Here is a 12,530-nt window from a genome sequence, read left to right as displayed (position 1 = left end):
TCTTAATGAGATTGTTTGTGTTTACATTTTTTAAAATAGTCAGCTGCTTTACATAATTTTATTAGCCTCTGTTTTATGCGTATGTCATTACCTCTCTCACACCTCTGGTTTATTCCATCTCTTTTGGGTAAATCGGAGATAATGTAATCCACTGGTGATGGAAATAATTGTTTGTGTAAAAATGAGCCATTATAGTATTTTGTTCCTCATAAATATCAAAACATACTCAGATTTAGATAAAAGTAACTGACTTCTGCGGCCCTGAAACCATGAGGTTGGAAAGATCTGGAAGAATCTCTAGTTATCTGTGTACTCTGAACAACTTGTATGCAGCACTGCAGCTGTTTTCATTTATGTAGTCACAAAAGCTTAAAGAATGTACACGGTGTTACTTGCTGCGATAACATAAGTACAATTTCTCATTTAAAAAAAAAATCTATGGCTTCTAGATGAATGGTAAGTGGTGAGAGGAGGTGAGATGTTCAAATTGTTTTGTTTCAGCACTAACTGAAAGGGCATTAGAAGGCTGTGTTCTGCTAGATAATTTTTTTCATTTCAACAATTGCTAGAAATGGCATAAGAAGGTGATATGATTGTAAGCAGGGAAAAGAAGTGGTCTGTTGGACTGTGATTAAGAAGAGATGTGTTAGTCATAAGCTAAAGTGAGTTTTCCAGCAAGCTGCTGTGAGAACACTAGTATCTCCAAAAGAAGAATCTTTTGGTTCAGAAAAAGAAGAGCTGGTTTGCTTCATACAAGCCAGGCATTCATTTTCATTAGTCAGTTCAATAACACCTAAAATTACAATGTACAATTAAGGTTAGGGTGTCATGGGGTTTATTAAGTATTTCAGGCTGTTGTGAGATACTCCTTGTTCAGCTTAAGTAAGTTAGTTGTAAGTAGAATGAGTAACATCCTGGCTGCTAATATATGGTACTTTATTTAGTATGTTGATTGCTTGGCCTGAGTAGCTGGATTTGATGAAGCTTTCAACCTTAAGATGTAAACTTACAGCTAGAAATGTGTGTTTCTTGAATGGCATTCACTTCCTTAGTAATCTTCCCAATAGCTGATACAGAGCTGTTTTGTCTGTGTTGTGGGAAGAACATCAATAACAAACGGATGTTTTAATTGCTACTGAGTACTGTTTACCTAAGTGGGGGTTTTTATAGTCCCCTGTGCTCTGCCAGGGAGCAGAGGCACCCAGAGTTCAAGCCAGAGATCAGCAGGCAACAACCACCAGCAGAAGCTGTGGTTCCACACAAACCTGCCTGGACTAGGAGAAGCAGCCCAGTAAGGTGGTGTAAGGCCCCAAAAATCAGCAGTGAACTAAGATGTGCAGGCAAGATGTGTGAGTGGTGGGTGCTTAAATTGTGTAATTCAATGGGGATTTATTTCTTTGTTCAGGGACCCTCTCCAGAGACACATTGCTTTCTAGATCTGCTGCTCCAACACTCTGTTAAATTACTTATTTTTATAATCTGATGCCTGAGACTCTGCTCTAGGAAACCTGCTATCTTTAATACAAGTCTTTGTGCCACAGTATATATTATATTAAAATTTTTCTTTAGGAAGCTACTATCACCTCTGAGGCTTTTTGCTCTTAATATTTTTTTTTTAATTTACGAAAGTTTCTTCGCAGAGCAAACAGTGCTGTGAAGGAACACTCAGGACCCTCTGTCAAGGCAGAACCTGGGAGTTCAAGGTGTGATGATACAAAATAGCAGGCAGCTTTTAATCAGATTTGGTGTTTTTCTACAGGGATGATTGTGCTTGCTCTCCCTTCTGTCCTTCCTGCAAGCTCTAGCAGAAAATGTCACTTACTTTCTCGTTTTCATTTCTGCTGGCTTATTGAACGGAGTCTGCCCACAGAAGGATGAGCCAGTTCTGTGCACAAGAGGGAATATGATCGTGCAGTCACAGTTACGTGGGAAAAGAATGGGGACAAAACCCAGAGAGGCTGGGCTCTCTCTGCAAATCTGGCCTTCAAAATCCTTCTGGATTTCTCCCCTGAAGTGCAGATTTCCTAGTATGCAAATTGTGTGCCTTTACAAATGAACCCATGATATGAAAATATTTCCCGGGATAATTTAATGGTTTCTGCACACTGGTATGTTCTATGTGTGACTTGGAAAAGAACATTTTCTGTTGGAAAATCCAGCACAGAAGTTTTTATGAAATTGCCTTTTTAAATTGTCATTGTAGTGTCTGTTCATCAGTAAGTGCAGATTGCCATTTCTGATCAATGTCTAATTAGGTATCTATCCATGTCTGTAAGCATCACAACATATTTTTCAGTGCTGTGTTCTCATTTCAGTAGAAAAAGTACTACCACCTTGAGATTTCCTCTTCTAGTACTGTTACTAGAAAGGTGAGTGTCAAAGGAATTGGAGTTTTTCAATAAAGTCTTTTCTTGCTGTTCTGTACATTTTTCATGGAGGACTAAATAAGGACACTTTTTTTCTTTCTTTGAGACCAGGCTTTCCTTGGCATAGATATTCTCTGCCAAACTGATTGTGTTCCTCCCTGCAGCAAAGTCTGTTTGAGTCATGGTAGGGCAGGTTTTGATTTTGTGGGGTTTTTTTCCACTAGAGAGAAAGGTAAAGCTCTGGTTTATATATATATACATACATATATATGTATATATATATAAAATAATGGAATTGGTGATGTCTAAAGAGCCAGTTCAATGGACCTGTAGAGTACAAACCCTACCAGGAAAAAAAAACAGTGAGTTTTTTTCTAAATACATGAAAACCCATCAGTGTCGTGAAATTACTATTCACTCCTCTACTCCCAGCTCACCAAAAATCACTGTGTGTGGGATCCAACCAGTATGGTTGGAGTAGTTAAAGATCCTGCTTAGTATTTTAAAAACTCCAGTAAATCATTGTAATTGAGCTGTTAGCAAGGTGGTAATGTGCAGATGAAACGTATTTTTTTCTGGCTGATAGACCAGAAAAGATGGGAAGGCAAATGCAATGAAGGAAGGCTGTTGTTACAGCCCCTTTGGGAGCTGTGAGGTAGATGATGTTTCCAAGTAGGACGTTTGTGGAAAAAAGTCCACAGCTGACTTTGGCTGCCCTTTAGCTTCGTGTCAAGCTCTGTTCTTTGTGCTCCCCAGGCTAAAAGGTTGAACAGTGCAGAAACTGCTCTGCAGTTACTAGTATGAATATTTAAGTATGTTTTTGTTTGGCGAGCTAATACTCTTTCGGTTTGTGTCTGAGCAATCAATATTTTCCCTGTGTGTACATTTCAAAACTCTTAGAGAAGATACTTTTCATTTTAAAGTGCATGGCCAGAGAGCTGGGAGCTGCACTAGCAGGTACAATACAAACTCCACTTGTTCCATCATCAAATCTGTTTTACTTACCTGTATAGTAGGAGAACTATTTGATAATACAGGTTTGTGAGCAAATTACATAGAAATATAGATTTTACTGACATGCATTTATGTCTCAGAACGTGTGTATTCTTCATTTGGGTTTGTTGGTGCTCTACTGTAGCCTTGGAAATAGATGGTTCCTACATGATATTTACTGCTTACCTGAAATTACTGTCTCCAGAAAGTCTTCTTTGAAGTTGCTTTCAAGAGAGGGTTACTCAGCATAAGTATGCTTACAAATATTTTTTTTCCTGATAGGCATGTTCCTCTATTCCACAATATTCATTTTATGCATAATATGGTTTTTGGAAGGGAAATGCTGATTTATTGTTTGGGAATTGGGTTTTTTGGGTTGTTTTTTTTTTTTTCTCATATTTAGCAGACCTGGTTTTGTCATCTCCATCTTTCTTGTGGTGTCTTATATTAACCAACCTTTCTTTCCTTAGCTGATGTTTCTCCCCCATAAGTATTTTCATATTTTCCTTGCAGTATACAGCAGTTCATTCATTAGCCTGAAGGAAGCATGAACTCTATTTTAGTATTCTCTAAAAATGAAGTTTCAGAGTGGGTTAGGGCACACTGGACAATGCTGAGCCTTGCACAGCACCTTTCAGACGCAGAGCAAGGAGGAAGCAGGAAGACCCTTATATTGTGTATTACATACATATATTGTGTATTACATACATATATACAATTATATGCTCACAGGCAGCTTGGGAGAGATCAGGAAACTGAAGAAGGGTTCTCAGGGTACAGAAAGATTTCTCTGAACCATCTGTGCTTCCTCAAGGTGCTCAAGTACTGATTGGCCTTCTCTGCAGAAATGCAGTTTTTCAGATAAGATCTCACTGCTGTGTTTTCTTGCCTACACTTTGTTTTTTGAAGTGCTATAAGTGGCTAACGCCTCTGGAGCCAGAGGCTGTAGCTGTGTCTCTGATAATTCAGTAGCACTTCTTTATTTAATAAGTCTTCGGTAGGTAAGTTCCTATGCAGAATGGTAGGGGCTCCACTGAGAGCCCTATTCAATGTGACTCTAGTACAATTTTTCATGGGTGTGTAATTGAAGGAATAATTTAGTGTATCAGGATGAGTTCACTAGGAAAAGGTAATTAAGAACATATTGCCCAGCAATAAGATGCTATTCTGTAGAGCCAGGCTGGGAGATCTGGGAGTGTTCACCTGGACAAGAGAAGACTCCATGGAGACCTCAGAGCCCCTGACAGGGCCTGAAGGGGTTCCAAGAGAGCCAGAGAGGGGGACTTGGTACAACAGATGATGAAGCAAGACAAGGGGGGATGGCTTCCCAGTGCCAGAGAGCAGGGAGAGATGGGATATTGTGGAGGAATTCCTAGCTGTGAGGGTGGGGAGGTCCTGGAACAGATTGCCCAGAGAAGCTGTGGCTGCCCCTAGATCCCTGGGAGTGTCCAAAGCCAGGTGGGATGGGGCTTGGAGCAACCTGGAATGGTGGAATACATCCTCCTCCATGGCACGAGGTGGTAGTGGATGAGCTTAAAGTTCCTCCCAAACCACTGGAGTTCTGTAAACCCATTCTGTCTGCAACTGAAAGCAGTGACTTGTTTAAGGTAACACTGTGAAGAGCAGACTGATTTACTTGTGTAATTCTTTCTTACTGTTCTGTTCCTGTGCAGGCTGCTGCATTGCTGGAGACCACATCTAGCTCACCCAGCCTCCTAGACAACGTGCTCAGTGCTTTGAGTCTGGACAGACCTTTCTCTGCAATGAAGATGGAGGCAGTAGGAAAGGCAGAAGAACTTGTTGATTCAGAAATTCCACCAAAGACTTCTGAAAAGCAAGAGACTGCTCCCGATGAAGACAGGCCTATAGAACTCGAGACACGAGCTCAGAACGACAGTGTGTCCACTGCAGCAGACTCTGCAGTGCTCTCTTCCATGCCTTGCTTGCTGATGGAACTGAGGCGGGACTCCTCGGAGTCTCAGCTGGCGTCTACGGAGAGCGACAAGCCAGCGGGTAGCCGAGTTTATGAGAGTGACTCTTCTAACCACTGCATGCTTTCCCCTTCCTCCAGTGGGCATTTGGCCGACTCAGACACGTTGTCTTCCGCAGAGGAGAACGAGCCCTGCCAGTCTGAAGCTGCTGCAGAGGGAGACCCTTCTGTGGTGTCTGGGGCTGCAGTTGGGAGGAAATCCAGGCGATCCAGGTCTGAAAGTGAGACTTCAACAATGGCTGCCAAAAAAAACCGACAGTCTAGCGATAAGCAGAATGGCCGAGTTACCAAGGTAAAGGGTCACCGGAGCCAAAAGCACAAAGAGAGGATCCGGCTCCTGAGGCAGAAGCGGGAGGCAGCTGCTCGCAAGAAATACAACCTGCTGCAGGACAGCAGTACCAGCGACAGCGACCTGACCTGTGACTCCAGCACGAGCTCATCAGATGATGACGAAGAGGTTTCAGGGAGCAGCAAGACAATCACTGCAGAGATACCAGGTAGAGGATGTTTTTTAAACTGAACTGTAACGCGCCTGACATCGTTTCTCAGCTGTCATGCTAAGTTAGATGACTGACACTTGAGAAAAACCCAGGAGAACTGCAGCTCTGTGTAAATTTGAAGACTGCAGTGTAATAACAAGATGTGGGCAAATTTCAAAAATCTCTTCTGAGGTTCCAGTGCACTTTTGCACACCAACAAAGCATAGAAATGGTAAATGGGAGGAAGGACTACCATTGAAATCTGGATTTTTCTGATCTTTGTAAGCCTATATGACCTCATGTCAGTGCTGTCAAATCTCCTTAGATGGTGATAATCTAATTCTTAAGATAAGTGGCCAGCTTTGCTTTAATATATAAAGCCCACAGCTTGGCAGCTGTGTTAGAAATAGCACGGCACACCTCTTGCCTGTGTAACAGTAAGGCCCTGGCCATTATTGCACTTACTCTGTGCTTTCAGCTCAACATGTCAGTGCATGACAAACCTGCTTAGCCTTATTCTAAGTTCTTTCAGATTGCAGCTGGTCACCTATTTTAGGATACAGATATGATTACACAGGTGCCCAAGCTATACTAACACCTAAATTTTCAACATTTTAGACAAAATTGTGACTATTTTCCTATGTCGTTAGGATCAATATTTTCTACACTTTAACCTTTCTGACACATCTGTGTTGAGATGAGAGGCAGCAAATTATAGGGACCTTCTTATCATTTTATTAGTGTCATTTTATTAGCAAAAGTAAGTTGAATCTTCAAGGTTTTTGTCTGCTGAGTCTTTGTTGTTTTATTAGTCCAAGTGTTGTGGATAGGATTTTGTGTGAATTACTCTTGCAGCATATTATACCACAGAACCATCATATGGCAATCAGAAATAAAATCCATGAAAATAAACTTTTTTGCTTGCCAATTTTTACTGGGTTACATGCCTCTTTGCCTGTTGTGCTAGAAGTTTTTTTTTCTTTTTGAGAAAATATCATCTTACATAGGGCAAGAACATTTAAAGGAAAACTGCAATATTAAGTTGCTGAACTAATGCTTTCTGGATGAATTATTAAAATACTGCATTAGATTTTGCAAATAACTGATTTAACTGAGTTGATTATGGATGATGCCATCACCAAGAAAACTGGCTTTTTTCCCACACCCTCTAGGAAGCAGGCTGCACAAAAGAAGTAAATGTTTATTATTAGAATGTCTGGAAAAGGCATAATATCCTCCTATAATTATTGTGTAGTAAACTTTTAATAGAGATCTAACTTTTTTTTACCAATTTAGTAGTTAATCAGTCTTGTGGCTTTCACAGTTTTTGCCTTTTTATTTATAATAGTTACGCTTTGTGCAATTTAAGCCGAATTTAACGCCTGTTAAGGAAGACTATTTCTTTGATTTTTGGGACAGGTTCTTTCCCACCTTTCAAAAAACTCCAAATAAGTCCCTCAGGTCACATTCTTTTTTTAAGCCTTGAAAGTACCTTTTGACCCAGAATGGCACCAAATGATATTTTCAAGTCTGCTTAGCTTTCTGAGGGCCGTTATTGGGGACCTGAAGCCATTCCAGGATATTTTTTGTGTATGCCTGTGTGCTTCTGTATTTGATTCTTAGTCCTGACCATGAGATGCTTTTGGTGAAGGGATCCCACCACATGAAGAGCGCGACTATTAGCGATGATTACACCAAGGCCCACTTTCCCTGCAGTGCAAGAGTGCACAAACCATCCCAAGGGAGAGATGCTAACATTTATTCTAATTTCACAGTACTTGTCGTGTGCTCAGTGCTGAGTTCTGTTTAAGACATTAGAAGGTTTGTGCTGCCCTCTCAGTGCGATGGGCTGCAATGTGTACCTGTCACATTGCAGTTTTCCTTTAAATAGAAACGGCCTTGCTTTGTGGGAAATGCCTTCCAAGTGCGAGAGAAAAATACCCTCTGTTGAGGTAAGCATGTAATTTGTACAAAAACGCATCCTGTGCTGCTTGTGGGTGAAGGAAATGTTGTGGTTTTCAGAGGTGCGGTAGAGCTGCAAGTCTGGTTGGACTCCCAGCGCTCCATCGCAGCGGTGGGTTCCCAAACCATCTGCCATCCCTCTGCCTGGACCTGGCAAAGGACTCATTCCCTTTTTCTGCCTAGAAAGCCATTTTCGTGCACTTAGCAAAACACTGTGAATAGCCTCAAAATTGAGGGAGCAAATGTGTAGATAGAGAACAATACAGGGTATCAAAAAGTGCTATTGGAATTTCAGGCCGCCAGTGTTCTCTGCACACAGTAGAATGCTGAAAGGTTTGACTTCATTGTCGGTACATAAGCATTAAAAGCTTTTGCCTTTACTTTTAAGAGAGTTGCCTGCACATATTGATGCAGAAGAGTTTTTTACAAGCAACATGTGTTTCTCTTAGTCTGTGTTTGGACATTCAGCTGCAGTCTTGGTTACTTACTCAACATCACTTATTTTTATATAATTTTCATTTTTAGCTTTCTGTTCCCTGAAAAACAGTTTTGCCAACAGAGATGCTTTAAAATTTTTAGTGACAGTTAATTTGGCTCTCATGACAAAAGTTACACAGTCTCTTACACTGTCAACACAGGTAGTGTTACAGTAGGCAGTTTGCTTTTGTGTGGTCTGAAAAATTAAATTGCCACATTTGAGAATACAGTAGTCTTTCATGTTGTGTCACTAAAACTCTTCCATTTAAATACTGCAATAGTTTAAACAAACATTTTTTTAACTGTCCACATCACTGGCTCTGAAATATGTTTGGCTAAATTTGTAAGGTAAAGAAAATGTTCAGTGAAGTACAGGCTGATGACAATGCCATTGAGGTACAAACAGAGCAGTTGTACAATAGTCAGGTCTCTCTGCTGAACTTAAAGATACTGTGGATTAAAATAGTGTCAGGCTTGTTTTTCTGCTCAAGAAAGACTGAAGAGTCAAGATTTTACTGGTGATAATTCAATACAAGTACTGAGAGCTGCACAGAAGCTCAGCACAATATAATTTACAGTATTCTGAATGCATCCTGTGGTCTTAATTTACACCTCAAAAATACAGGTTCAGTGTAAACTTTAGGGGTGCTCCTAAGAACCTTTTCACTGATGTGAGCAGTCATAATCTTTGGTTCCTTATTTCAGGGAGTGCCGTGATTTTTGGATTATTGCAGGTACGGAACAATTTTTTACCTTTCAAAGAGTGAGCCTCTCTGTTGGCATTTAAGATTTTGCAGTTCTCAAACACCACATAAGCATGGCATAGGAGTCCTGAAATAGATTCTGCTAGACTTCCTGCTGTAATATGAAGTTTATTCTTTAATCAGTTTTACACGTGATGCTGCATTTTAACTCTGAATGAAATTGGCATGAGAGCAAGTCTGGGAATCAGTATTTGTTGCTGTGTAAACGCTTCTCTTTTGGAAGAAGTAAGGGATTTTTAGAAACAAAAATAATACCCAAAAATATTTTGCATTTTACCACCACTGTGCTTTCTACAACTCAGAAAAATCATTGAAATGGGGATGACTCATGTTTTTGGCTATCACAAAAATATGTGATAGTGTTGAAAAAGCCACTTCTCACTTGGTTTAAAAAAAAAAAAGACAAGACTTTTAAAATATGTGGTGAACCCAAGGAGATGGGCACAGGTTCCTTCCTTCTAAGAACTATGCATAGATCTTGGATGAAACATCTACAGGGGATGAATTTGGTTCAAGTAACTCAGAATGACAATTATAGATAATAGGTAGGAAAAACAAACAGTCTGTTACGAATAATTTGCTCTGAGATACAAATTTGGAAGTCTTCAGCAGAGTAACAGAGAGGAACCAACCATTGCTAGTTAGAATGAAGTTGAAGCATATCTTATATTGTTATGTTGACAGACTTCCTACATTAAATTGCTTTGGATTTGGTTATAACTTTGATTATACTTAAGAAATACCATAAAAAGACAGCCTTGGGGTATTTCTTAGGTGCTGTTTTGCAGGAGGTGTTGTCCTCAAAATGAGAGGGGAATCTTTGATTCTGACCCTTTTGTGACCTCAAATTTCTTCTCCTTTAAACTTGACATAATTAAAAAACCCTATAGCTTAAAGTTTATAGACAGAAGAGGGACCAATTAAATAAATGCTAGCACTTTTAATAGTAAAAATGCATTTTTAGGCTTGGTGGCTTTTTTTTAACCCTAAAATAAAAGATTGAATAAGGCTTGTTTTAGTAACTGCACGGGAAGCATTTAAAACATTGTTTTGCTGCTGCTGTAAATTTGAGATACTCTATGAATGATGCCTTTTAAAATTTGTATTGCAGGGCTATGTATATATTTCAATACCTACTTTATTCAGTTTCCAAAACAGTTTTGTCTGCTTTGACCATTCTAGTTCATTCTTCTCTTTAAAAACCTGAGGAGATTGTCTCACTTATCACCATCAATAGTTTTTATTTAAATTGCAGTTGAAAATTACATATTCATATGTCTATGGAAATCAGAAAGATTATGTTAGTTCCTTGACTTTAAGCTAAGATCCAGACTAAAGACAAACAGAATCATTTTATGTTCAGTACTAGAACTAAATGAACAGAAGAAACACGTATTTTAGGGAAGAAAAAAAATATTGACTATACAAAAGAAGCCATGTTTTAGAAAGAAGATACCATTTTTCTTAATTCATTTTAATTAAAATACAGTTGGAGGGATGCAAATTAGTTGCTATAAAGTAATTACTTTTAGGAGAGGACCTGAATGCTGAATTTCCAGTGTATTTGGTAGGCAAGCAGATGGACAAGAAAGACCTAAAAACTGCTCTTCAGAAGTAAGATAATAATGCTGGGCTTTGTTTAGCTGTTACTGAAGGATCGCTTCACTTAAACAGCTCCTAAAAAGAATGTAGTGTTTAAGTGATACTGTAATTTCCTGTACTCAGTGAAATCCCAGTAAAGATTTAGTGCCTTAGGTTTTTATTAGTAAGTATTTACTTAGGTTGTGCAATGATTCCTCTCATTCTTAGGGTATTTTTTATTATTCTAAGCTAGAGGGTGCCACAAGTTTCACATTTAGATACTAAATTACCATCCTCGGTACCTTTGTGTAGTGTAATGTAATGCTTGTCTTGTTTTGGAATTACCTTTAGTAACATTTGTGTGTTTGGATGGCATGCATATACTGTTTATGATTCCTCAAACAGATACTGAGCCTCATTTTCTTAGGGGTTTATTGCTTCCTAGATGATTCCTGAGTGAACTCTAGACTTTAAAATACAGATTCCACTGCCTTGATATGTAGAGTAAGGCCATGAGGATTTGCCTTCTCTTCTGGCTTCTGCAATTCTTCCTGATAATCCCAAAGCCAGTCATTTCCACATACTTTTGATGGATAGCTGGAAGCAGAACAGTTTCCTTCCAGCCATTCCTTTGTTTTCTGCCTTGCCTGGCACTGGCTGTAGAGATGATGGCTCAAGGCAGGGTCCTGGCTGGTGTGAGGCTGGTCAGGGCTCTGTGGCATGCAGGTTGCCCCAGTGATGGAGCTGTGTCTGTAGTGCCTGGCAGAGGATGCTCTCCCCTCCTGTGCTGGCATAGTACTCACATAACCCCCCCATGTTTTTGTGTTTTGTGTCATGTATTCTCCTTATTTGTGTTCTATGTGCTTCCCAAAATCAAGCCAAGAGCTTTTGGAAAATTCCACCTGCGTTTAATGGCCCATTTATAAAAGGGTCCAAGTGAGTAAGTGAAGTACACGTACTTATTCAAGTTTGTCAGTTAAAACCCAGCATTTTGGATTGCAGCTTAATAGAGCTAAACATGTTATTGTATAATGTTTTTGACACCTTCAGCTGAATTCAAAGCAATTGCAAGGGAACTGGAGTAATTTGGTAATAAAAGACACCTTTGTGACAGAATTGTCCGAGACTTCAAGAATAAAAATAATTTCAATGCCAAAATTTCTATTATAACCTCAGTAGGTGTAAAATTTTATTATGAGAGTAATACTGTTGGTTAATATATACTAATTCCTCTCTTGTTGTCATATCCAAGGGGAAGAATTAGAAAAGTTGTTTTCTTCAATTAACATGCCTTAATAAACAATATTATGTTCTTACTTAATGATGTCTTATCAAATGGCCTCAATGTCTTTAAAGCTGGCTTCAGTCGTGCTGGGGGATCTGGAGGAGCGACCAGGGAAATTCCAGGATTGCTTGACAGGGGCACCGTGTGGGATAGGAACTGCATAGGCAATGTCCTGGAAGAGGCCATGAACTGCTTTGCCGAGATGCAGAGGCAGACAGAGGAGAAATTCCGCATGTGGATAGAAAAGCTAACCCGTCTTGACACGGATGAAGAAAGCAAGCAGCAACTGGAGCCCAGGGAACCTAAAATCCAGCTAGTTGGCCAAAGAATCCCCCCTACGACACAGTCAGGGGCTTTTGTGCAAATGCCTGATAGCCAAGTACTTCCTCAGCAGCCATTTAATTCATACATTGGCTATCAAAATGCCGGCACCACACTAGAGTTTCCAGTGACTTTTAATAACAATTTTCCACCTGTCTTTCCAGAGAATGGGAATATGGCAGAGCATGATCTAAATCAATCATAAACTTAAAAAAAAAAAAAATTGAAAAATCTGATCTTTGCAATCTTGATGTTATTTTGGATTGTGCTAAAAACGAGGTTTGCTTTTCTCTTCATATGTGTTTGTTTTGT

General features: G+C 39.6%; 1 protein-coding gene across 4 annotated transcripts in view; it reads left to right on the top strand.

The window, feature by feature from the left end:
* ARK2N (arkadia (RNF111) N-terminal like PKA signaling regulator 2N) overlaps nt 1-12,530 on the top strand; it is a 45,110-nt gene that overhangs the window by 9,239 nt on the left and 23,341 nt on the right. For 2 of the 4 annotated variants that reach the window (XM_066339255.1, XM_066339254.1), the window contains exon 2: nt 5,033-5,846. In XM_066339255.1, the coding sequence (XP_066195352.1) occupies nt 5,123-5,846 (724 nt within the window). In that variant the 5' untranslated portion in view covers nt 5,033-5,122. Of the gene's footprint in view, nt 1-2,315; nt 2,370-5,032; nt 5,847-11,968; nt 12,515-12,530 lie in introns of those variants that run through there. The other 2 variants (XM_066339252.1, XM_066339253.1) reach the window with 2 other exon arrangements.

Source organism: Sylvia atricapilla, chromosome Z (genome assembly GCF_009819655.1).
Source record: "Sylvia atricapilla isolate bSylAtr1 chromosome Z, bSylAtr1.pri, whole genome shotgun sequence".
Lineage (NCBI taxonomy): Eukaryota > Metazoa > Chordata > Aves > Passeriformes > Sylviidae > Sylvia > Sylvia atricapilla.
The sequence above is the reverse complement of the archived record's forward strand: the minus strand, read 5'-3'. Positions and strand labels throughout refer to the sequence as shown.